The 24,204-nt window shown below is 40.1% G+C and overlaps 2 protein-coding genes across 2 annotated transcripts; one reads left to right on the top strand and one right to left on the bottom strand.

Annotated features, from left to right (window-relative positions):
* Positions 1–1,919: 1,919 nt before the first annotated feature.
* LOC310943859 (uncharacterized protein) lies at positions 1,920–9,680 on the bottom strand (the record flags this gene model as incomplete). The annotated part of the gene is made up of 4 exons (XM_083909533.1): positions 1,920–3,073; positions 4,121–4,229; positions 4,353–4,480; positions 9,410–9,680. The coding sequence occupies 4 exons, from the start codon at positions 9,678–9,680 to the stop codon at positions 1,920–1,922; spliced, it is 1,662 nt and encodes a 553-aa protein (XP_083765659.1).
* Positions 9,681–11,484: 1,804 nt separating this feature from the next.
* On the top strand, positions 11,485–22,877 carry LOC310943672 (uncharacterized protein; the record flags this gene model as incomplete). Its single annotated transcript, XM_083909308.1, has 5 exons — positions 11,485–11,758; positions 15,132–15,310; positions 15,548–15,614; positions 15,741–17,716; positions 21,379–22,877. 5 exons carry the CDS (start codon positions 11,485–11,487, stop codon positions 22,348–22,350), a joined length of 3,468 nt encoding a protein of 1,155 aa, XP_083765434.1. The 3' UTR covers positions 22,351–22,877.
* Between the last annotated feature and the right edge of the window lie 1,327 nt (positions 22,878–24,204).

The following is a 24,204-nucleotide window of genomic DNA, read 5'->3' as shown; positions in this document are numbered from 1 at the left end:
CTTTGTTGTGTAATTCAAACTCTGGAGATTAACATACAGTGTGTCCCTACTAATAACGATTGATTCAGGATTGTTTATAAAAAAAAAAAAAAAAATGTGTTAACGTTGTGATTTAGGAAAGTGTATCGTCAGTGGGAAACTATGATGGACTCTGATGTAGGGTTATGCTCTGAGTGCTTTCAGTAGTTTATTTAATTATTTTTATCTCCTCCACTATGTCCATTTTTCTTCCAGGTGTGAGTCTTCACTTTCTTCCACTTGTTCTCAAATATTTATTTTAAACTCTGCCTCTGATGTCCAGATTGGTCAGATTGTGAAGATACTATAAAGGAGCTGTTGCACCAAGTGGATTGACATGAATCATGAATCATGGAAACACGAGATATGTCAATTGAAAAAAAAAGCTAAACGAAAGCCATCATTAACACCTAAACAGAAAAAAACAAGGTTACAATGGGCTACGGAAAAGCAATCATGGACTGTGGATGACTGGATGAAAGTCATATTCAGTGATGAATCGCAAATCTGCATTGGGCATGGTGATGATGCTGGAACTTTTGTTTGGTGCCATTTGAATGAGATTTATGAAGACGAGTGCCTGAAGAAAACATGCAAATTTCCACAGTCATTGATGATATGGGCCTCCATGTCAGGTGAAGGCACTGGGAAGATGGATGTCATTACATCTTCAATAAATGCACAAGTTTACATTGACATTTTGGACACTTTTCGTATTCCATCAATTGAAAGGATCTTTGATGTCTTCCTTGGTCTACCAGTATGCTTGCTTTGAACAACCTTCCCATGTTGTTTGTACTTGGTCCAGATTTTAGACACAGCTAACTGTGAACAACCAACATCTTTTGCAACATTGCATGATGATTTACCCTCTTTAAGGAGTTTGATAATCCTCTCCTTTTTTCAATTGACATATCTTGTGTTGGAGCCATGATTCATGTCAATCCACTTGGTGCAACAGCTCTCCATGGTGTGATCACTCCTTTGTTAACTGCACACTAACGTGCAGATCTAATTTTGGGAAAGAAAATTTACAGGGTGATTCCAAAAATGTTTCCTCTGCATGGTCTAAAAAACTGTTACTGACTACCACATTTTTTTTCTTGATTTCTTTTAGTGTTTCTTAAAGCCAGAAAGTTGCCATTTGAAATGACTTTAGTGTCATGTCTGTGATCTGCTTTTTCTTTACAAAATTAAACAACTGAATGAATCCTCCAAGACTGGTGATTCCATTATTTTTGTCAGTGGTTGTCGTTTCTCCACTGTTACTCCTACCAGGGCACAAGAAAATGTGTCCCTCTTATTTTAGGTTGATGCTCCCCCAACATCTTTTCTGATTTGCTGGTCAAAATAACAATATGCATCATATCTCTTTAGTCTGCTTAGGTACTGAAGCCAAATACAATAAAATATACAGTTCATATATCATTAGTTTCTGCTGTACTTATGAGTTACTTTGCCAGGTTTCTGTAGTATTTTTGGAAGAATCATTACTTGGCCCTTTGTCACATGGGCCACACTTGATATAATTTTATTTTAAGGCTTTATACACAGGGGAGACATACTTAACATTTTAAAACTAAACCACTGCTTAGTGTTGTGTAGACACTTGGAGACCATGTTTAAGTTACATTTACATATTCATTCACATACTTTTACTTTCTTTCTGAAACTGTAGTAACATGGATGATGCTCTTCAGTGTTTTCAGTTTTATTTTTGAACAAATAGATGGTTGTTGTTTTTGACTTTAGGTTTGTGAATTACAACCAGAGAAAAGAAAATAATCAGACCACAAGGTACCACTTTGGGTTGTAGCAATATTGATGAGAAACAACTATGACTCAAATACAAACATTCATTTAAAATAACTTTAAAATGCATGCCAGCCCTAAAACTAGTTTTAAAGGGCTGACATGTGTTTTCGCTGGTGTGATTTCAGATGATCTAGTCGTTTGAAGCTGAGACCACAGACAGCGCAGCAGTACGGTCTTTCCCCTGTGTGGGTGCGCTGGTGAACCTTCAATATGTCTGCCCGTGTGAAGCTCTTATCGCACATTGTGCAGCGATGAGGTTTTTCCTGCGTGTGAATCCTGCGATGGAGCTTCAGATTCCAGAGACGGCTGAACTTGTTCCCACAAACAGTGCAGCAGTATGGTTTGTCAACTGCCCGACCACATTTATGCATCTTAAGATCAGAGAAGCAGGGGAAACTTTTACCGCAATGGCTGCAAAGGTGGAGCCCCTGACCAGAGTGAATCCTCTGGTGGACTTTAAGGTTACAGGCTTGGGTAAACGTGTTTCCACATTGAGTGCAGGAGTATGGTGGCCCTTGTCCGGGGCCTTTGTGCATCTGTTTATGAGCCTTAAGAGAGGAGGAATCTGGGAACGACAAGCAGCACTGATGACATGTGTGTCTCCTACCACCTCTCCCAGCTGCCTGATTCTGTAACCTCTCTTCGAGGTTTAAGGTATCACTGTATGCATCCGAGACCCCATAGATATCCTTGGTGCGGTCTAAAGACTGGTCATTTTGAAAGCCCTGGCCCTGAAATCTGCCTCCTGTATCACCAGATACATGTTCAGAGTACAGTATACTTGGATCTTGTAGATATCCTTCCTCATTAATCAATAAACAGCTGAATTCTCCACCTACATCAATGTTAGTCTTTGAGGGTGAGCCAACAGGTGAACTTCCACTTCGTGGGGCACCGATCTGGTACATTTGATGCTCAGTTCCTTCAGGTGCCTCTACATCCCCCTCATAATGCCCCATGTAATTCAGTTCCTCACCAAGGTGGGATGGTGATCCTTGTAACTGATCTAAATTACCCATTTCTATCATGTTGGCATCATCATAGCCAGTCTTGTTAATGCCGCCCAAGCCTTCCATGCTGTATCGGTTCTGGAAAAGAGGTTCAGATGGGTCACCTGAGTGTCCTTGTTGCTCTGATTGAGCTTTCTGCTCAAAGCCGGCTTCCCAGTTCACTTGGCACTTTGGGATCTTTTGGTCACTGTAACGTTTACTGGGCCCCGGTACACCTGCTGTATCTGTTTCTGTCCAATGAAAGAACAAAAAGAAAACATGGGAACAGGGAATTCAATGTCACATCATGTGAACAGAAATAATAATGACAATGCCAGTGTTGAAAAAAAACAAAACCTTCTGCTGGTGGTTGGCAACCTATATTTGATCTAGATTGAACAACCTTCAAGGGATATTCACCATCTTGTCCTATGTAACCTGTCTCTGTTCTTATGAAAAAGTGTTGATGTTAAATTATGAGCAGGACAATTTAACTAACTGTGTGGAATAGGAAAAATGTAAATTTTTGTATTTTGGGTTTGAGCACTGACCAGTGCAAGCACTCTATTGTTTTTCTGAGTTACAATTAAACTAGAAAACTTTCCTACATAGATTGTACATAGGGAATATTCCATAATATTATATATATAATATTCAAAAAATTAAAATACAAAGTTTAAGATTTGACATTAAAAACAGTTCTATTTTACAAACTGTATAGCCTTTTTTCTCAGACAAGCCTACTATTTTTAATTCAAACCTGTAGTGCATAACTAACGCCAGGTGGCATTCCTGTTCTACACACAGGAAGTGATTTGTTGTATGTGAAGGCAGGCGGAGGCAACAGCAACATTGCACTTGTAAGTTGGAGTATGAAACACAAAGAGAGGCCCACAAAAAGTAAAATAAGTGAATTCTAATGCTAATAAACAGTTGGTCAGCAGTAGATGTGACAACTGCTTCTTGCCCCCGCCGACCTTTGCTCTGCTACTGTATACTCACAAATTATGCCTCAGGTCTGATAGATAGTATACAAGTAATGTTGCATAAGTTCTGTTCACGAAAATCACACAGATGCACAATAATAACAACATCAACGACACTCATCAGTAGTTATGCACTTCAGCTTTAAATGTTGTGCTTTATTTTTACTTGATGTGAAATCACTTTAAATCAGCATGGTGAAAACACATCATTTATTCAGTAATGCATTTTCGGACCAAAATATTTTCTCTTCTCTCTCCAAACTACTATTTTTTTGCTTTTTAGAAACTTTCGGTATCTGCATACAGACTGACCATCCAAATGAATTCCCCATCTCTCTTGAGACTCAATGGTTTCTGGTAGGATGTGAAGGGCTTCCTCCTTTAACAGTCTATCCAGATGTTCACCTTGTACACCAGGAGACTGGTAGATAAGCAGAATGACAGCATTAATACAGGAAGTTTGAGGGGCTCTGTGTTCGTAATATTTTAATTTAAATTTGGCCTAAATTTAAGAAGCCCATCTACTGTAATAAATAGTCCATACCTGAGTTGTGCTAATGCAGTGGTCCTCGGGTTTTACCTCATCCACTTCATGATCAGCTGTCTCTTTTTCAGTGCCCTGAGAGCCACTTATTCCTTCATGCAGCACACTCTCTTGTTTCAGGCTTCTCTCTGGAACAAAAAAAGAGAAAGTTTCAGTGATTTAAAAAAATATGACAGACCTATTATACCATTGTAAAGAGATTTTCCTTTTGGTGTAAAAAGAAATCAAAAGATTCCATCCCACAGCTCACACAGTATGTTCCAAAGATGTGGTTTATGCAGATTGCCTATTGGATCCGTTTTTGCATGCTGCTGTTCCTCTTATCGAGCTCACACCGTTTAAACCTCTCTGCATTCTGACCAAGCGCTGTCCATGGTGCTAATCACTTCCCCTTTGACCATTGCGGTCAAGCTATTAAGGAACCAAGGGGGGTCACCGATGACGGAGTGGTCATCCAGTCTCGTTGGTAGAGACAGAGAGATGAGGAAAACAAACAAACATGCAAATGGAAATGATTGTGGCCAAAAAAATTATCAAGTTCATTTTTATTTATCCTGCGATTAATCGATATTTTGCATATTGCAGTAGGCCTAAACGCAATTAAGATAAATCACAACAACATTAACTTGTTCAAAAATGTGCCTGTATCCCCTCAGTGACCTTCTTGCCAGTAGTTCCAAGGGTGTCGGCCGCAGACCGGAGCCTCTCCTCTTATGCCCTCACCTCTCATGTTGTGAATCCACAGCCCCAAGTAAAACAATTTTCAAAATAAAAGATTGCGTCTGGTTTTGTTAATAATTGTGTTTTTTAACCAAACGGTAATGGAATGGAAAAAAAATAGAATAATAATAATACAGAACATACAATGAATAGCAAATAGTGCAAAACTGCAAAAGTTTAAAATATCAGTAAACCATTTAAAAAATAATAATAAATAAATAAATAAATAAATCACATTCTATTGCCGAGTTGGAATATTTTTTTATCAATTTAGTGTTTTTCCTGATCTTTTACTCATAAAACTTTTTATAATTGACAGAAACACAGTGAAGAACAGTGCAGGGCTTTTATTTTTGTAACTTTTAGTCAGTTTTCTTCTTTTTTTTCCAATTCCAACTTCCCCTATTGTTTGATGATCAAATAACACATTTATCTTTCAAATTAATAAAAAAAAAAAAAAAAGTCACAGTGAACTTGTATACATCTGAAACTGGAATTAGAGAATACTGAATTGTAGATGACAACCCCCCAATGAATGGAAAAGTGATGTCATTTTAAATCGTACAGAAATGGCTGCAGAATCCAGGGTGGGTTCTCCTGTGTGAATCCCTGTGGTTATGGCAAAAACAAAACAAAAGCATACTTGTGATCTACCATCTTAAGACTATGTCTTTTTTGCAAAACCCCCACACACACAGGAGAACATGCAAACTCCACGCAGAAAGATCCTTGTTTCAACCGGGGCTCGAACCTGGGTCTTCTTGCTGCAAAGGCAAGAGTGCTAACCACCCCAACTGTGTGGGCGACCTCTTTTCCTGAAGTAGTGATCAGTGACTATGTATCTGAAGGAGGAAAACACAAGGCCAGCAGCGTCTGATCACCATCGTGGAGGACCACCTCGAGCAGTATGTCTTCTGGACGACATGTTGGAAGTTGCAAAGTAGATCATGGACAAATTTTGTGATATTTTTAATAACTAGAAAAGCACTCGGAGAGCGCAGACCTCCGTCAAGGCAGCTCAGCCACCCAACGGATCACACCCAAAATGTAATCATTTGTTCCTGGTCTCATTGCGGACATTTCCTGAAAATTTCATCCAAATCCTTTCGGATCCAAGACTTTTCGAGTTATGTTGCTAACAGGATGACAAACTCTGGCAAAAACATATACCTCCTCGGTAGAGGTCAAAAAGATTGTTGTTCAGTTATTTTGTCTTATGCTTTTGTGATTCTTTACTGATCTCCAAGTCCACTTCCTCGGTGAGGTCAACAGTTTCCTGAATGAACCCATCTAAAGCGGACCTAGAACGGAAGTTCCAATAAACGCTGTTTTTTTGGTGTGTATCTGCGCCATGACCTCATTTATGAAGCCCTGAAGGTTCAAAACAAACAGTTCAGCCACTGCTGAGAATGCTGTGTTGTATTGTAATCTTGGGCTCCATTTCTCCTGAACAGCGGATCCTCCTCCTCCGGGCACTAGTCGGCACATCGGGTTGTGTACATTGTACCGCAGAAGAAGAAGAACTTCCATTGTGGAGGTGTTTCGCTTGCGAAAATGTCTTCTGACTCTGGGTCAAAGATCGTCAAAGGGACTGCGGCAGGGAGTCGTGACAAATCCAACACTGTTAAAACAATGTTTTGATAATGAGTAGCAGTGCATCCACCGTTCCAGAGGGGGAGCTGCGCTTCTGAGAGCTGGTGTGCTGATTATGTCACTTCCAGGTATTGGCCAATCAAAAGACAGTAGGGAAAGCTGTTGTTAGCTGGCCAATCACAACACAGTCTGTATTCTGGGTGTGAGATATCATTTTGAAACAGCGCGACTGACGAGAGCTTCAGTGAGGAGAGATTTCTATTGGCTCGTTTCCAGAAATTAGGAGGTTTTTGACCATAAAAACAAGTTAATGTATGTAAGTAGACCTCCTTAACTCACATATGTGCGATAGGGGTGGGAAAAATAATAGATTCTTCGACGCATCGTGATTCTCTCTAGAACGATTCCGAATCGATGAGGATAAGTTAATAATCGGAATTTAAAAAAATTAAATTACTTTGTCTGCTGCAACATTCTGTTCGCTTCGCTCGCTGCAGAGCCAGGGTTTCCCCCAGTGTATTTTTAGCCTGGCCTTTAAGACTTTGTCACTGATTCCTGGACATTGTTCTCCAGAATCTGCTGATATTGAGTGGAATCCATGTGACTACTGGCCACACAGCCTCACAAGCATGATGGAACCGCCACCAAATTTTACTGTAGGTAGCAAGTGTTTTTCTTGGAATGCTGTGTTTGATGCTGCCCCTTGTTTTGTCCAAATAACCAGTCCACAGCACCTTATTCCAAAATTAAGCTGGCTTGTCCAAATGTGCTTTAGCATACCTCAAGCGACTCTGTTTGTGGCGTAGCAGAGAAAAGGCTTTTTCTGCATTACTCTTCCATACAGCATCTCCTTGTGTAAAGTGTGCTGAATAGTTCAACGATGCACAGTGACACCGTCAGCAGCAAGATGATGTTGTAGGTCTTTGGAGCTGGTCTGTGGGTTGAATGTGACTGTTCTCACCATCCTTCACCTCTGCTTATCTGAGATTTTTCTTGGTCTGCCACTTCGGGCCTTAACTAGAACTGTGCCTGTGGTCTTCCAATTCCTCACAATGTTCCTCACAGTTGAAACTAAGAGCTTAAATCTCTGAGATAGCTTTCTGTATCCTTCCCCTAAACCATGATGTTGAACAATCATTGTTTTCAGGTCATTTGAGAGTTGTTTTGAGGCTCCCATGTTGCCACTCTTAAGAGAAGATGCAAAAAAGGAGAAACACTTAAGGCCACATTATACTTCTACAACTGCGTAATGCGTTATCCAACTGCATAACCACCGACACCCCTCGAGCCTTCATACTCCCAAAAAGCAATTTTCCCATTGACCGCAATAGTAAAAGAGACGCCTGTAAAAGAGTCCACAGGACACCTCGAGACATGGACACGGGCTTTTACAAATCTTTATATTCTATATTTTTAATTCATGGAGTTTCATGTTTGAAAAACATTCCTAAAGGCCATAAAAAGCCCAGACAAATCTTATTTCCCAGAATGACCTCACAGCTGTGTACGAGCACAGCAAAGCGCGGTCATGTGGCGTCTTGGGAACGGCGCTACTGTCAGTGAACCGTACAACATGAAAACTTTATGAGAAATGTGAATAAATGAAGACAATGAGGGGGTTTCGTTTACATTTTTATAATATTATGACAAAGCAGGTTTTAGTGATTTATTCTGCGCTCATTAATATTTATTTTCAAACGTTTTATCGATGTATTAACTGCTGCTGCTGTGTGGATTTATTGAGGAGAGGAGACTGACATGCTGCACTTTATCACTGTGTTCAGTCCCGGACATCGTGACACTGATGACGGTGTGGACTGTGGAGCTGTGACCGTGTGATGCACTGAGATCTGCGGTTATTTCACCACTGATTCCCGGGGAGGATGTTTGTCTTATCGTCACTATCGGTTCATGAAGTTACTGTTAAATGTGACGAACACGCGAATTATAGTTGAATATAAACAGGTTGCGTGAAAGAATCTGGAGTTATAAAACTACTTCAACAGCGCCATCAGCGCAGAGGGCTCTGTGTAACCTACGTAGAGCACTTTACGCAGGAGTATAAATTGGGCTTTACAATTGGCCTCCTTAAATACCCTTTCTCGTGATTGGATTCACCTGTGTATGAAGGTCAAGGGTCACTGAGGTTACCAAACCAATTTTGAGTTCCAATAATTAGTGCTCAAGGTATTGAAATCAATAAAATGACAAGGGTGCCTAAATTTATGCACATGCCTAATTTTGTTTAAATAATTATTGCAGACTTTCTGTAAATCAAATAAACTGTATTTCACTTCTCAAATATCACTGTGTTTGTCTCCTATATGATATATGTAACTGAAATGTCTTATCCAAACAAACAATGGTTTATAAAGGAAATCCTGAACATTTACAGGGGTGCCCAAACTTTTGCATACCACTGTACATGTCCCTTAGAGTGTTTTGCAGTGTGAAAACATGATATTGATATGTACTGAAGAATATTATACTGTTATATACATTGTTGGTGAATTATTGCCCAGCCCTGACTGCCTGGTCAGGGTCAATATCATATTCAGTGCAGAGTGGCATTTCACAGTGAGTGTGTGAACCTGTTTTGCCTATAATTTAAAGTAGTTATCTATCCATTTTTCATAAACCATTATCATGACATTTCCCAATTCCGCCCACAATCGAATATTTCGTCATGTGTCAAAACGAATGACGGCGTGATAATGATCAAAATGAGCAGGAGAAAGACTCACCCGTAGCTCTGGATCTCTTCTCATCAGAAACCCCGACTCTCCCGCAGTCAGAGCACCTCAGCCCCGGCCTCCTGTCTCCCTCTCTCTCCTTGCGTCGACACTCTGCCCACCTCAGTCGCCTCTTCAGAGCCTCGACCTGCTCCCTGCACCGCGTCACCTCTTCCAAAAAACTTTCCTCCACCAGCCGGGTGATCTCGTACATGGCAGCCTTGAAGACCGTCTCCATCACTCCGGAGAGTTGCGACTGAAATGTCACCACAGTATCGGCCATTATGGCAATGATGTCGTGACAAGTGTAGACAGTTCACAGGAAGCACAATAGGTAACAGTTTTGGACCGGCGTTTAACAAGAACGTCGCTGAGTGTGGATGTGTCAAAAAAACAGCTCCCAGTTTTATGGACTATCGATTAAGAATGACAGAGCGGTTGTATCCATCACCATGAACCTTATGTTAAACAAACTATAGCGTCGTTATAACGCCAGTATTAGCCAACAAGCCTGCTACACTTTTGCTTACACTTAAAACGACCATTTGATGAGGAACGACCGGAGACGTAACACTGCCACATTTTACTTGCATATATTTTATGTCAGCAGCAGAATGGGCTTTGTGGCACGCGCGACTTTAAGGTTTCGCCGTAACCGTGGTTTTCTGGTGAGCTACTGCTGCATTCCGTAAACAACCACACTTCCGGGTTTTACAGGTACGGCGCGAGAAGTGGGACAATCCTACTCGCGATTTGCAAGTAGGTCCAATAGTACCCAGTTGCAGCCCCGGAGACCAACACCCTGGCGTGAGATATTTTTATTTTATTTTTAACTTTATTTAAATGCAAAGTCAGCAACTGTTGCAATAAAAACGTCAAAATGTTGATTTTTCTCCAAAACTCCACAGTAAATATGGACATATTTATGTGTTATATCAGACACATTAATACAATTTATATGAACAATCTCCCCCTCACAGAACTAAAAATATATCAAAATTAGTAATGATTAAATATTAAAATGACTAAATATTATTGAATGCTGTTCTTCTAAAGTTTTTAATTTTTTTGTTGTTTAATAAATACAAGTATGCACCAGCATATTTTTATCTATTGTATGTATATGCACCTGTATGTGCTGGCAAGTTTTTTTTTAACAAAACACACCCACATCAACAGCTGTGTGAACAGCACTGCTCTGCAGAATAGCTTGCCACCCAGTGGCCGAAACTTGCACTTTTTAAGGTGGAACGGAAAATTAAAGAGAACCGGAGGCGAATGTGGCGCCAACTTCAGCGTCGTTGAAAAAAGTATTACAGCGGCGCTCCAGGGGGTGGGTGTGTGTGTGGTGCTTGTTGTCCGCTCTGGGGCTCCAGGGAGGCGGGTAGGTGGTGGCCGTTGTCCCTGCTGTGGAGCTCCAGGGTGTGGGGCACGGAAATTTGTGAAAATGAAGAAAATAGGAAAGTGAAACTAATGTAAAACAGTTAATATTAATCTAAATAGTGTGTTTGATGTGTAAAAGGTTGAAAGTGGAGCTCCGTGGGGAGATGATTGTGGTATTTATTAGCACATTAACTTACTTTTATATTCTTCCTTCGTAGCTCTATGCGCGTGATCCAACACTCCATACCAGGTGGTGGCGGTAATGCATCAAATCGTTGTCTGCCAACCGCCTTAAAACATCGAAGAAGAAGAAGCATTGACCCTAATAAAGAGGTTTGTCCGTGTGGTATTGCCGTACTACATTGGGCGCACATTAAATAGCGCCAGTCTGTTGATATACCTCATGAACAGGTGCATCATTTTGACAACATGAACGGGAATAAATTATTGATTTATTTATTGTGATGTTTTCTTCGCAGTTGAAACTATAAAACAACACATTTGTTTACAAACGGCTCACCGGATGTGATGCTCAACTCCCTTCTTCAGCTGAGCCGACGTGCGTCACACAGAGAGAGCGCGAGTGTTCACTGGAAGAGGCCTTGTTGAAGCAGTGTTTTCAATAACACTTGATTAATTCCACCGTCCGGCGTGAACTCACAGCGAAAACGAAGCTCGGCCGAACGGTGTAGTAAAGCGCAGAAATGTCCGCAGACGATTTCCAGAGCAAGTATGCCTCCGTCATGGAGAGTATGCTGAAGACCGCAGTGGCAGAGACCACCAAACTTTTCGAAACTATGGTCAACGAACTGAAGGCAGAACTATCCAAAATGAAGAAGGAGAACGACGACCTGAAAACAAGATGTAGCCAGTATGAGAATTGGAAAAACCAAACGCCTGTTTACACAAGAATAATAAGCGAGCCTGCTCTCGTTCTCAACCGCCGCTCAGAGAAAAGGGACACTGCTGTTCAGTGTGGTGAGTGTTGATGTCTGAAATAATTCATGTAATTTGTTCATGTGATAATTATACGTGGTGATTTACATGTACAGTGTATTTGTGTCATATTATATGTATACAGCAGTCTGTAGATCTCACTGGCAAATCCTAACCGTAGAGCGTGTGGTCGACAATAGAAGGGAAACCATACTAAGCTACTATGCTAACGGAAGTGTGGCAGTGTGTTCCAATGATGGTGTTAAGGGTGTGACCTTAACGTTATAGCCAGTAAACTGTTGTCGTTTTCTATGTTTGTCAACAAGATTACTCAAAGAGAACACTTCAGTGAATCCTTGATGAAAATACATTTTATTAAATGTATTCTTTCGATCAGTCATTGCAGTTTTTGGATCACCAAAATAAATTAGCATAATATATTTTCAGCCTTTAACTGACGATTGACCAGTTAGCTGTCAACCAAATATGTATAGATGTTTTTCAGTCAGTCCCTACTTTTTGTTTGGCACTGTATCTCTCTATAAGCTAGTGCTATTGAACAGGGGAACAATGAGATGGAATATTTAGCTGCCCAAGCATGAAGGTCGTCTTTTTTCGTCAGTCCTAAAGTGGGTCTTCTCCACAGCTGTTCCTCTAGCCCAGCGGTTCCCAAACTTTTCACAGTCCTGTACCCCATTAGATATTTGACCCCCAGCCATGAAACCCCTACTCCTGTGCACTTAAAACATTGTTTGTCTGGACACACAGCACTCACCACATAAAATCTCTCAAAGTCTATTATTTCTCACCAAAAAGATCTATTAACCACTTCTTCCCTGACCCTCTTTTTGGAGTCCATGTTCGAAAATGACATGCCCAAACTAAATAGAGTAAATCTCTGCAGTTAGAAGCTCTATGTAAATTATCTTGGTATCAAATGACAGATAACAGAGGTGTTAGCTGGTGGTAGTTTCACTGTAGATGCCAATGTGTCAGAGTCATGTACATGGAACATTGCATAACTGAAGGATTTTTTTCTCTTGCCTAAAAAAATATTGCATTTTAAAGCAAATATCACCTTTAAAATATGCAGTAGGAGCTTAAAAACACATGGAGGTCAAGTAACGTGGACATGAGCTGTGCAAAGTCTGATGCTGCTGAAATGAAGCAGAGTGAAATTACAGAGGTTTTAGTAAAGAGATGTCTAGACGTTCTCTCTTTTGGCACCATCTGTGCCATTATAGATTTCTTAGGTATCAAATTATTAAAAACCCATTTAATTTTATTTATATGTCACTACAGGTCTAAAAAGAACTTGTTTTGAAAAAAAAAAAACTATGATAACTCGCTGTAAATCGATGCTCCCTGTGCGGTGCGTAATAACAACTCTGTGACTCTGCAGCGTCTTCAGTTACGCAGCGCCATAGCTCTGGCTTACCTTGGTCAATTAGGGTGACAGCTTGTTTTAAACCTCTAAACCGGTAGAATCGGACCCTGGTCTCCAAATGCGTGTGAATCACTTCATTAGCGAGTGCGGACATTCGCCTTTCTCTAATCAGATCAATCTAATTTCGCTCTGTAATGATCAATCAGGCTGGGATTTGTTCCTGAAGCATGCTGTAAAGTGTAGTTCTTCATTAGAAGTGATTTTGTTCCGGTGGAAATAACTTGTTTTGATAAACGGCAAAGGTAAGACAACATTTCTGCTTGTATTTCTTGAAAGTCAGTTGTTTTGCTCTTATTTTTGGGCTGGATCCGTAAATCTTGGTCGTAGAGTGATAAAAATGGTACTGCTGGAATCTGTGGGTTCTCCGCTGTCCAGTCGACGCATGCTTTCTTTGTTTACATAATCACGCTGACACTCTTTAATGTGTGCGCTGTAACGTTTTTTTTCCGCTCCTGCTGGTTTGATCCGTCAGTGTTTTAACTGTGTTTCGTGAACATAAGAATGGTTTATATGACCTTTTAGCTGAGTTTCTGACCTTTCTGTGGGTATGCAGCATGTCTGTGTCTGTTAAAGTTAGACATGGTTTTATGATGCTTTTGTTGCTGCTGGTACCGGGGCAACCGTGAAGAAGAGGTTAAAATATTACCAGTAGATGTATCGGGCTCACATTTGCGTTTTTATAGGTGTATCAGCATTGGCCGATTCGCAAAGTCAAAGTTGACTGGTCGACTAATTGGTTGACACGCTCTGGCTCGACCAAAATTGTGATTGGTCGAATACATATATTTTTTTTTAATTATTATTTTTTTATGGTGAATTTCTTTAGGAGTAAAGTACCAAGTGCTAATAGGGGTGTTTTAGAGCACCCATGTTTCACAGGTAACAGCGTGTATTCAGAGAACACCCCCCTTGTTTTCCACTATTTTGGTTTAGTCCAGCCCAGTGGGTTGTTGTCGCTCTGTGGCTCACGAGCGACAGACAGATTAGTGTTTGCCATTAATTAGACGTGAATTTTTAGCTTTTCATTTGAGGCTACAGTCAGTCCTCCTGTCGCATGTCAAAGACATCAGCAGTGTGGCAGCATTTTCAAAAGTAGATGACGGTAAAAAAGTGGAATGCAAACTTTGCAAGCAACAGTTTGCTTTTCACAGCGCTACTACAAACATGGCATATCGTTTGAAAACGCTAAGCTAACCCATTTTTCACATTTCCGATCCATCTGTATGGGAACCATCTGGATCGGATTGGCTCCATACCTAATACAGATAGATATTTCTATGTACACATAAATAGACGGAGAGAGGAAAAAAATACTAATTAAGTTAAATAAGCCAACATTAGCAGCTTGCAGCTATTGCTAATTAGAGCACCTTCAGCCAGAGGCTCACTCCCCAGGTGCAGAGCGGGGCGGTTCAGGCACTCCTACAGCTATCAGACTGTAGACGGTGCCTCTCTCACGCACACACTGGTCCCTTCATTGTAACGACAATTGGGATTCTAATTTTTATATTTATTTTATATTATATATTTTATTCATATATTATGATATTATTTTTTGCACTGCCACTACCTTATAATATATATTTTATTCATATATTATATGATATTATTTTTTGCACTACCTCAAACAACTTGATAATATTGTTGCTGGTTTGTATTTGTATTTAATATTTTTGCACTACCTCAGACGACTTGATAATATTGTTGTAATTGTTGCTGGTTGGTGTTGTTTTTTATGTTTCTTTTCTTTTAATGTTATTTTAAAAAGTTTTGCCTTTTAGTCTTTTGTCATTTTTCCTCCGGTATTGAAAATGGTATCCAGTATTTTCCTGGGTATCGGTATTGAGTTTGAAATTGTAGTATTGTGACAACCCTAATGTGCTGTTTGTATTATAACACTATTTTGAACATTGGAATAGGGTTAAAATAAATCTCATGTCTTTTTTCTTTTTTCTTTCTTGTTTACAGACCTTGTTTCTTTCTGCACCCTGCTGGTGGAACAGAGTCAACCATTGGCATATTCATCACAGCAAAATGTACAGCAACAATGCAGTAATGAGATGATTAATTACAGTTTGCATGACCACACCTATGACGGCCACAGGGAGGAAAATTCTCATCTGGCATTCACGCCTCTCAAAGAGGAGGTATGTGGGTATTATAGCAGTCTGTTTTATTTTGTGGGCCTTTTTCACAGCAGCCTTTTTGGTGGGTCACATGAGGAAAAAGCACAAAAGTAAATTAACAATCAAACTCTGCCATCACTGATTCAACAATGTTATCACTAACACCTGCACTTTTTCTGTTGAAACATGTCAAATGTATTTGGTTAAAAATGCCTAGTTGTCATTTTGACATTAAAAGATATTTTTACTTTTCTACAGGAACCATCTGAGGATTATTCTTTGGAGTCTCCCATAAAGGAGGAGGGTGTTGAGCCCACTGTTGAAGGTGAGAAACTGAATTTGGTTTTCCAAGTGTAGTTTGATCATCTGAAAAAGGTTAAAAAATCCTACAATTCTTAACTCATTTGTTCCATTCTTTTATCCCACATGTTATCTTCACCACTGTACTCAGGTGGAACTGAAAATGAAGGGCCTCGCATTAACCAAGTGTTTTCAGCTGGAGAGATGCCTGAAAAAGATGAGAACAATGTGACCTTGGACCTATCATTGGATAGTGATCTTCAAAGATCCCAGAACGAGTCATCTGAACCAGATCATCCTCCAGTCATCACAGCAAATTATGCTTCAGATTACAAGACATCAGAAGAACAGCCGTTGATGACTGCTGAGCAGCAGTCAGTGGTTGAACTTGAAAAAGAGCAACAAATAGCAGTCCCCAGACAGTGTGAAGAAATGTCAATAAATGATCAAACGGTTCCTCAACAAGTATGTGGAGCACATTGCATAAGAGAACAGATAAAAGGACACGCAACGCAAAATAAACGGATTACATTTGAAGAAGTAAAAAAAGTCATGGCAGAAGGTGACGGTAGTTCTCAGCCAGTTCACCGTAAGCGAGGAAGGCCGCCAAAGAAAGCAAAACTTGTACGCCGGCCAGTAAAGCAAAAACAGAACTTACCATCTACCGATTCAGTAAGATTGGAAGAGGTTGAAGTCCCGTCTTTTGTGAATACAACAAATACCACAATACTTCGGAGTCCACAAGAATCCCCAGTTATGCTTAAGAAGACTTACCAGTATTGCCTAACCAGTATTGCTCCGTCAGTAGAGGAAAGACCTGACACTTTTTCTAAAGGTATGGGGAACATTTTGGTTGGTTCTCTGCCTTCTTCAGTGTCATCTTTGACAGATGGATTTTCCTTTGAAAAAGAAAAACTATCTGGATCTCAACAATTCATGGAAGAGGAAGCTTTATTCACAGAGGTTTCATCTGCAAGTAAAACATTAAACCCCCTACCTGAAACATCACAACTACCACCAGTTAAGCACAGAGAACGTTGCTCTTCCGTAACTCTTCAAGATGCAATGCTAATGGTTGAAGCCATGAATCAAAGACTGGCCCCATCACCATATACCCAGTATGCTCCCCAATTGGATACCCCACAAACTGTTGATAGCATACCAGCTGAGCCACAAACACTGCCAATTCCTACTGACATGCCCATGGCTACAAGCAGTCTACCCATAACAGAGACATCCACAAATCAATCACCAGTGCAGACACCAAGTCCTACTCCTCAGTTTTCCACTCACACCACTGAAGCTCAGACCCAAATTAAGGCTGCCATACCAGAACTGCTCATGTTTTCTCCATCCATTATCACTGAAACTCCAACCCAAACTAAGGCTGATATACCAGAACTGCCTGTGGATACTCCATTCAGTTTCACTGAAGCTCAGACCCAAATTAGGGCTGCCATACAAAAAGTACCCATGGTTACTCAATACAATATCACTGAAGCTCAGACCCAAATTAAGGATGTCACACCAGAACTGCCCGTGGATACTCCATTCAGTATCACTGAAGCTCAGCCCCAAATTAAGGATGTCACACCAGAACTGCCCATGGTAACTCCAGCCAATTTCACTGAAGCTCGGACCCAAATTAATGCTGCCGTAACAGAACTGCCCATGGTTACTGCATCCAGTATCACTGAAGCTCAGACCCAAATGAAGGATGTCACACCGGAACAGCACATAGTTACTCCATCCAATATCACTGATGCTCAGACCCAAATTAAGGCTGCCATACCAGAACTGCCCATGGTTACTGCGTCCAGTATCACTGAAGCTCAGACCCAAATTAAGGATGTCACACCAGAACAGCACATATTTACTCCATCCAATATCACTGAAGCTCAGACCCAAATTAAGGCTGCCATACCAGAACTGCCCATGGTTACTGCATCCAATACCACTGAAGCTCAGACCCAAATTAAGGCTGCCATACCAGAACTGCCCATGGTTACTGCATCCAATATCACAGAAGCTCAGACCCAAATTAAGGCTGCCATACCAGAACTGCCCATGGTTACTGCATCCAATACCACTGAAGCTCAGATTCAAATTAAGGCTGCCATACAAGAAGTACTCATTCTTTCTTCATCCAATATCACTGCAGCACAGACAGCAGCATCGGTAGCTTCAAAAGGTTTGATGTGCCCTGTGATAAAACTTTTAACTCCAAGTAAATCCAGCGACACCTTACCTAATAAAATAAGTGTTGTGCCAAGATTCTCACTCATGCCTCAGAAAAAACAGCATTTAAGTTTTGCATCAACTGTGGTTACTGCAAGTTTACAGTCGGCTTCAGCAGCTGCAAGTTTGCGTGTTGGAACACCGTTACTTTCCTCTCCTGCTCAGAAAGTTAGATATGTTACGTCTCAGAAAATGCTTTCTATTATACCGCCACGTTTGACCACCACCTTAAAAAGCCAGCAGCCAGATTTTCTACATAGCCGGAAATTGATAGTAGTCCCAAATGAGTTGTCAGTTGTGGCATCTGAGAAACATCAGTCAAAGTCCATCTCGCATCAGTCAAAAACTATTGCTCCTACAACAAATCACGAGTTAATAGAACCAGCTGATACTGTGACACTGTCATCGACCAAGTTGAGTTCTTCATCACAAAACTTATCTGTTCATGTGGATGCACAAACTGCTGAAAATTCTCCAATTTCATCTCAAATTAATAATGTGAGTTATACCTGTGGATCACCCAAACAAACTGTTTCTGACACAAATGCAGCCAAAGAAACCTGTTGCAGTTCAAAAATGTTGCTTCCAACTGGGTATCCCGGGTCATCCCGTCTGTCTCCAGTGGAAAACAAACTCTTTCCTGTGGTCAGATTAACCAGACTACCAGTTTCAGTATCAACCAAAGACACGGTGTCTGTCTCAGACATGCTTCGAAATGGATGTCCTAAATCCAGGGCCACTTTGAAAGACAGAGCCACACTAGACAAATCTTCTGTGGTCACAGTAACAAAGCCATCTGAGATGCCAGTGGTAACACATTTAAAAGAAACAACTGTTTTTCTGTCTGTTAATACCCCTCAGACATCTGAAGATAAAAGTAATATTCAAGCGGTAATGTTGCTATCGTCTGAAACATCCATAAATGTGGCAGAGGCATGTGTCAGCAGGAGTATGCAGACATCTTTATCATCGACGGTATCTTCAGCAGGCTTGGACATATCTACAGTGACCCCCAGAAGGACCATGCCCTCAGCTGGTGAAGCTACCTCTAATTTAGAGGAGGAATTATTCAGAAATGTAGCACAAGACTGTACACTATCTAATACCCCACCGCAAGAGAAAAGATCAACTGGCCTCATAATGCTAACTTCCATTCCATCCATGGACACATCGGACCCTCATTTACAAATGACGAAAACCCAATTCCTGGCACAGCTGGCAGTGACACCAGCTATTAAAGCCCCCCAAAAGGTAATGTATATGCTATTGATTGTCACAGTTATTAAAATAATTTAAATCTAATGCAACATCTAATACATACAGTTTCACCTGCTGGAAAGTTCTTCAACCGTAAAATTCACTGTTGTTTTGCGTCTAGATGTATTACCTCTCTTTTCTTTTTGCAAGATATGCTTCCCTTGCAGCTGGATCATTGTTAATGCTCGCCCTGTGCTAATTTTGATAGTGATAGTGGCATCTAAAATTTACACATTATCATGCAAAATTATTTAAAGTGTGCAATATCTTTAAATTCAAAACTAATAAACATTCTAGAAGTGTCAAGGATAAACTTAAAGCTTTGAATAGCATTATATAGTGACATTTCTTGCAGTTGTGCCACCTGATTAATGGTTGTGCCACCTGACAATTGCAACTAAACTCAATTTAAACAGCTTCTGTTTGGATGCAAGCATTATTTTTCTACCCTTGTCATGCAGTTCAAACAGACCACTTTAAAAAAAAAAAAAAAAAGATTATGATAACATAACATTTTTCTAGTTTTACACCTGACATGGAAAGTATACCATCCTACATATAGTTGAAAGTAGATCTACAAACATTTTAGCTTAGTCCCAAGGGTCTCTGGCTGATGCAACATTCAGTTTTCAGCTATTGTCTCTTGACTTCAAAATAAAGTCCAATGTTTATGGTTGCACCCCCCTGATATTTAGGAAATGTAAATGTAAAAAGTTTTGCAGTTATTTTAGCGGCTTTAAAATTATTTTATTATATTTTCTTTTTTTTAATAATGGACTCGGACACAAAAATATGCATGTCATGTCATTGACCCTTATTTATTGTGCCATTATCTACCATGCTATTACTTTTCCATTTTTCTTTAATGACCAAAACGGTTGCTGATTGTTGGGGTAAACTAGCGCAAGCAATTTCCTTTGGCATTATTGACCAATGGTTTCACACTTACCATTCTGCATAATATGAACAAAAACAATATCACATTCTACTCAAAACTATGTGAGTCTGAAGACATTATAGTTATGAGTAGGGTGTGACTAGTTTTTTGTTAATAGGCTGGTGAATGTGATGGGAGCTTTTTTTATTTTTTGTAACTGAAGGCTTTTTGGAATAAATGTTTGGATGCCAATTGTACACCCTTTCCTTGGATTTAATGAGTCAGAAATGTCACGTCCTGCAACAGTGGCAAGGAAGGTCCTTTTTTGGGTGGTCATTTGCCACTACAGTAGTAAACTATTCATTTTTCAGATTTTGTTCAAAATTAAAAAGATTCAAAAATGAGGAACATGTAATGTCAAAAACAGTGATTGAGCAGTGTTTTTTTAGCAAAAATTACATTGATTGTATTATGTGTTACTGTATTATTCTTTTTTTCTTGCAGAATAAATAATTTGCTTAAGATTGTTTTATTGCTAAATGTATTTTTCTTTACTTCTTCACAGGCTTCCTCTGAGAAGGATTCTAGTGCAGATACCAGCACTAGTGGCAAGAGAAGCTCCCTGATGTCCCGACTTCGAAGTCACTTCAAAGTTCGCTTGCATGCTAGAAAAAATGAAACAAACTCAGATCCATGCACAGAAACAGATATGACTACTGTGAGTCCTAAGATACCTAAATTAGAGAACATAGAGATGACAACTAGTGAAAAGTCAGGTGTAGAGGAAGATGTTGCACCACCAAATAAGACTGCTGAAGAACCCATCACCAAAAATCCACAGAGAAGCAAACAAAGTGAAGATGCCTTGAGACATCTTCCTAGTGAACCGACTAGGAGTACAACATCGACCAGTAAAGCCACTTCTAAGAGTCCAAGGACATCATGTTCAGGTCAAGATTGTTTAGGCCCCCAAAAGATGGAACCCAGTTCTGTTAGTCCTCAAAGGTTTAGTGCAACAAACGATCTTTTCCCTAAAAAGACTAAATGCGGTGTTAGTGGCTATAAAATTGCAAAATCCACCTCTGTTTGCCCAAGGATGATTAGTTTGACTAGAGGTGATGCTAGCCCCAAGTGGACTAAATCCACTGCTGTCGGTCCTAAAAGGCCTAGTAAAATTAAAAAACCTGAAATCTCTCCTAGTCCTGGAGCATGTAGTTTAAGTGAAACCAGTGTGTGCTTTCAAGTTTCATCAAGTAATTTGATTTCTGTGAGCCACACAAGGTCTACTTCGACCCAAGTCTGTAGACCGATTAAAACAGAATCTGATTGTTTGAGTCCTATAAGGATACCCACAGGTAGTGAAAATCTATCTCTAAGTGTTAAAACTGAAATGGATGATGGTGATTGTCCAAAAAAGACTAACGAAGCCACTCCTGCCAAGAAACCCAGAATGATTCAAGGTGTTGCCAGTTCCAAACAGAATTTAAGAGCCTTGAATGCTAAGAAGATGGCTACAGCTAAAATGATAGCTAAATTAAAAAAATCTAATCAAGCCAAACTGCAGAATGGAGCTAAGACAAGTGGTGAGACTATGAAAATATGTCAGTCTAAAGCTGTGTGGATTCCTCCCAACATAACACAGACAAAAGATGGAACATTAGCGCCGTTACCAGTAAAGAAAGAAATAGGTTCCCTAGTTTACCTCCCTAGTGTTCCTCTCAACCCCATACCGATCAAAGCACCACCTGTTGTATCACCATTAGAGCCCTTGTCAGTCATTGGTGGGCGTCTGTTAAAGAATCAGTGTGGAGAGTGTGGACGCATTCTCAGCAGCAATGCTGCCCTAGAGAGCCATGTCAGTCTTCATACAGGATGCCGACCTTTTTCGTGCACTCTCTGTGGGAAAGGTTTCCCTGACTCGAAGAGTCTTAAAAGGCACGGCCGAGTGCACCGCAATGGAAAGATCCATATCTGCCACGAGTGCGGGAAGGGCTTTGTCTACCGTTTCAGCCTCTCCAAACACCTCCAGATGGTGCACAGGAAGATTAAACCTTTTGTCTGCCAGATCTGCCGCAAATCATTTTTCACAAGGCGAGATGTTGAGTCCCACATACGAACACACACTGGAGAAAAACCCTTCCAGTGTAACCTCTGTGAAAGGAAATTCACACGCAGAGTTGAACTAAATGTACATCTGAGGTGGCATAATGGCGAGAAGAGACACTGGTGCTCATTCTGTGGAAAAGGATTTTTAGATCTCAACAACCTGAAAAGACACAAATACATCCACACTGGGGAGAAACCACATTCCTGTCCACACTGTCACAAAAAATTCACACAGTCAGCTCACCTGAAAAAGCATGTAAAAAATGTACATAAAGTCCTTTGAGGGGGACAAGAGTTTTTATAAGGATGAGAATACCTGTTGTGGATACGGATTGATTTTTGTACTTCATATGAAAATATTGTATTTTTATAATTGCTGACTGTTCCAAGGAGAATTTTTTTTCTTGTTTCCTGTTCAAAGTTTCGTGCCGAGACTTCTGTAAAATCACTGTTATTGTAATGTTTGTGCATAGGAAGCCCAGACGATGAGGTGACTGACTTTTATGGGATTTTTATTGTAATTATTAGGCATTACGAGTGGAGACATGGGAGAAGCTCACCATGCCCCATCATTACTAAATTTTAGAGATTGGAATAGCCACTTTGCAAGAAAACCCTCTTTCCCTAAATGTCACAATATTCTTTGAAAATGGTTTCCTTGGAGCATAATGATGACTGGTTTGACAATGCAACCATTTTTTTTTAATTGCTGATTCATTCAAAATATGTTGGCGTTGAAGGGTTAAACTGATTTTTTTTCAGTTTCAAAATCTAACATTTCTGTTTTGGAGAGTTACAAAATCTTTACAAGACTTGGTAAAACATAGTATACAGTATGACTGGCTTGTGTAAAGTTTAAGAATCTGTGTCCCATTAAAAAAAAAAAATAAAGTGAAAAATTAAAAACCAAAGTTACATGACCTGAAAGTTGTTAAGTAAAGTTAGAAAGATATTCACAGATTTGAACTTCTGCGATCCATAGCATTTTTGGAACACATTGAAGACATATTTTGAATCATAGCAACGTTGATAAGGGGTGTTGGAGACGGTCCCTGTGCTCCTGTTTGACTGATGACTGCACATATAGATGACATATATTTTCTCCGTCATGTTCTGGTTTCAGAGTAACCCTCTCACATCCAGTGAAAAGCATAAAAATTGTGCATTGTTTTGCTGTTTTATTGTTGTCCCGTGTGGAACTCACTTCACATTGCCTTGAACAAAGGCTTTACATTTAATAAAAAGTGGATGACGTGGATTTCATTCAAAATCTGAATTAAAGTTCCCATAGAGTGGTCATATTGCACATATGTTATGGAGTTATGGAGGTCTACTTACATACATTAACTTGTTTTTATGGTCAAAAACCTCCTAGTTACTGCAAACCAGCCGATCGAAATCTCTCCTCACTGAAGCCCTCGTCAGCTGCGCTGTTTCAAACCGAAATCTCACCCGAGAAGACAGAACTGTGTTGTGATTGGCCAGCCAATGAGAGCGGTGGATTTACTGCTACTCATTATCAAAACATTGCTTTGTCACGTCTCCCCACCGCTGTCCCTTTTACGCGTTTGACCCAGAGTTGGACACAGAGTCAGAAGACACGGTCGCAAGTAAAACACCTCCACAACGGACATTCTTCTTTTTCTGCGGTTCAATGTACACAACCGGAGCAGGCGGATCCGCTGTTCAGGAGAAGTGGTCCTCACATAACGATTCCAGGCTTTTTCAGACCGCTTGCAGAGCCCAAGAATACAATAAAACCCAGCGTTCTCAGCAGTGGCTGAACTGTTTGTTTTGAAAATTTAGGGCTTCATAAATGAGGTAATGGCGCAGATACACGCCAAACACAGCGTTAATTGGAACTTCTGGTCTATGGGAGTTTAAATTAGAACAAAATGTATCTTTTTTTTAGTTAAGACAGTTTAGGTGTAAGGATATTGTTTTGGTCTTAAATATGAAGTAAAAAGCCATAAATTCTCTCTGCATTGTGATGTACTGTTGAACTGCTTTTGTAACTCTAAACCCAATTTAAGAAAATGTTGACTTGGCATTGAATGGTTTGTAAAAAAAAAAAAAATCTTTATATTTGGTTTCTTTACCGTTTTATTAAACATTTGCTCTTGGTTTTAATCATTTA

This window comes from Microchirus variegatus, assembly GCF_963457635.1.
Source record: "Microchirus variegatus genome assembly, chromosome: 23".
Taxonomy (NCBI): Eukaryota; Metazoa; Chordata; class Actinopteri; order Pleuronectiformes; family Soleidae; genus Microchirus; species Microchirus variegatus.
The sequence above is the reverse complement of the archived record's forward strand: the minus strand, read 5'-3'. Positions and strand labels throughout refer to the sequence as shown.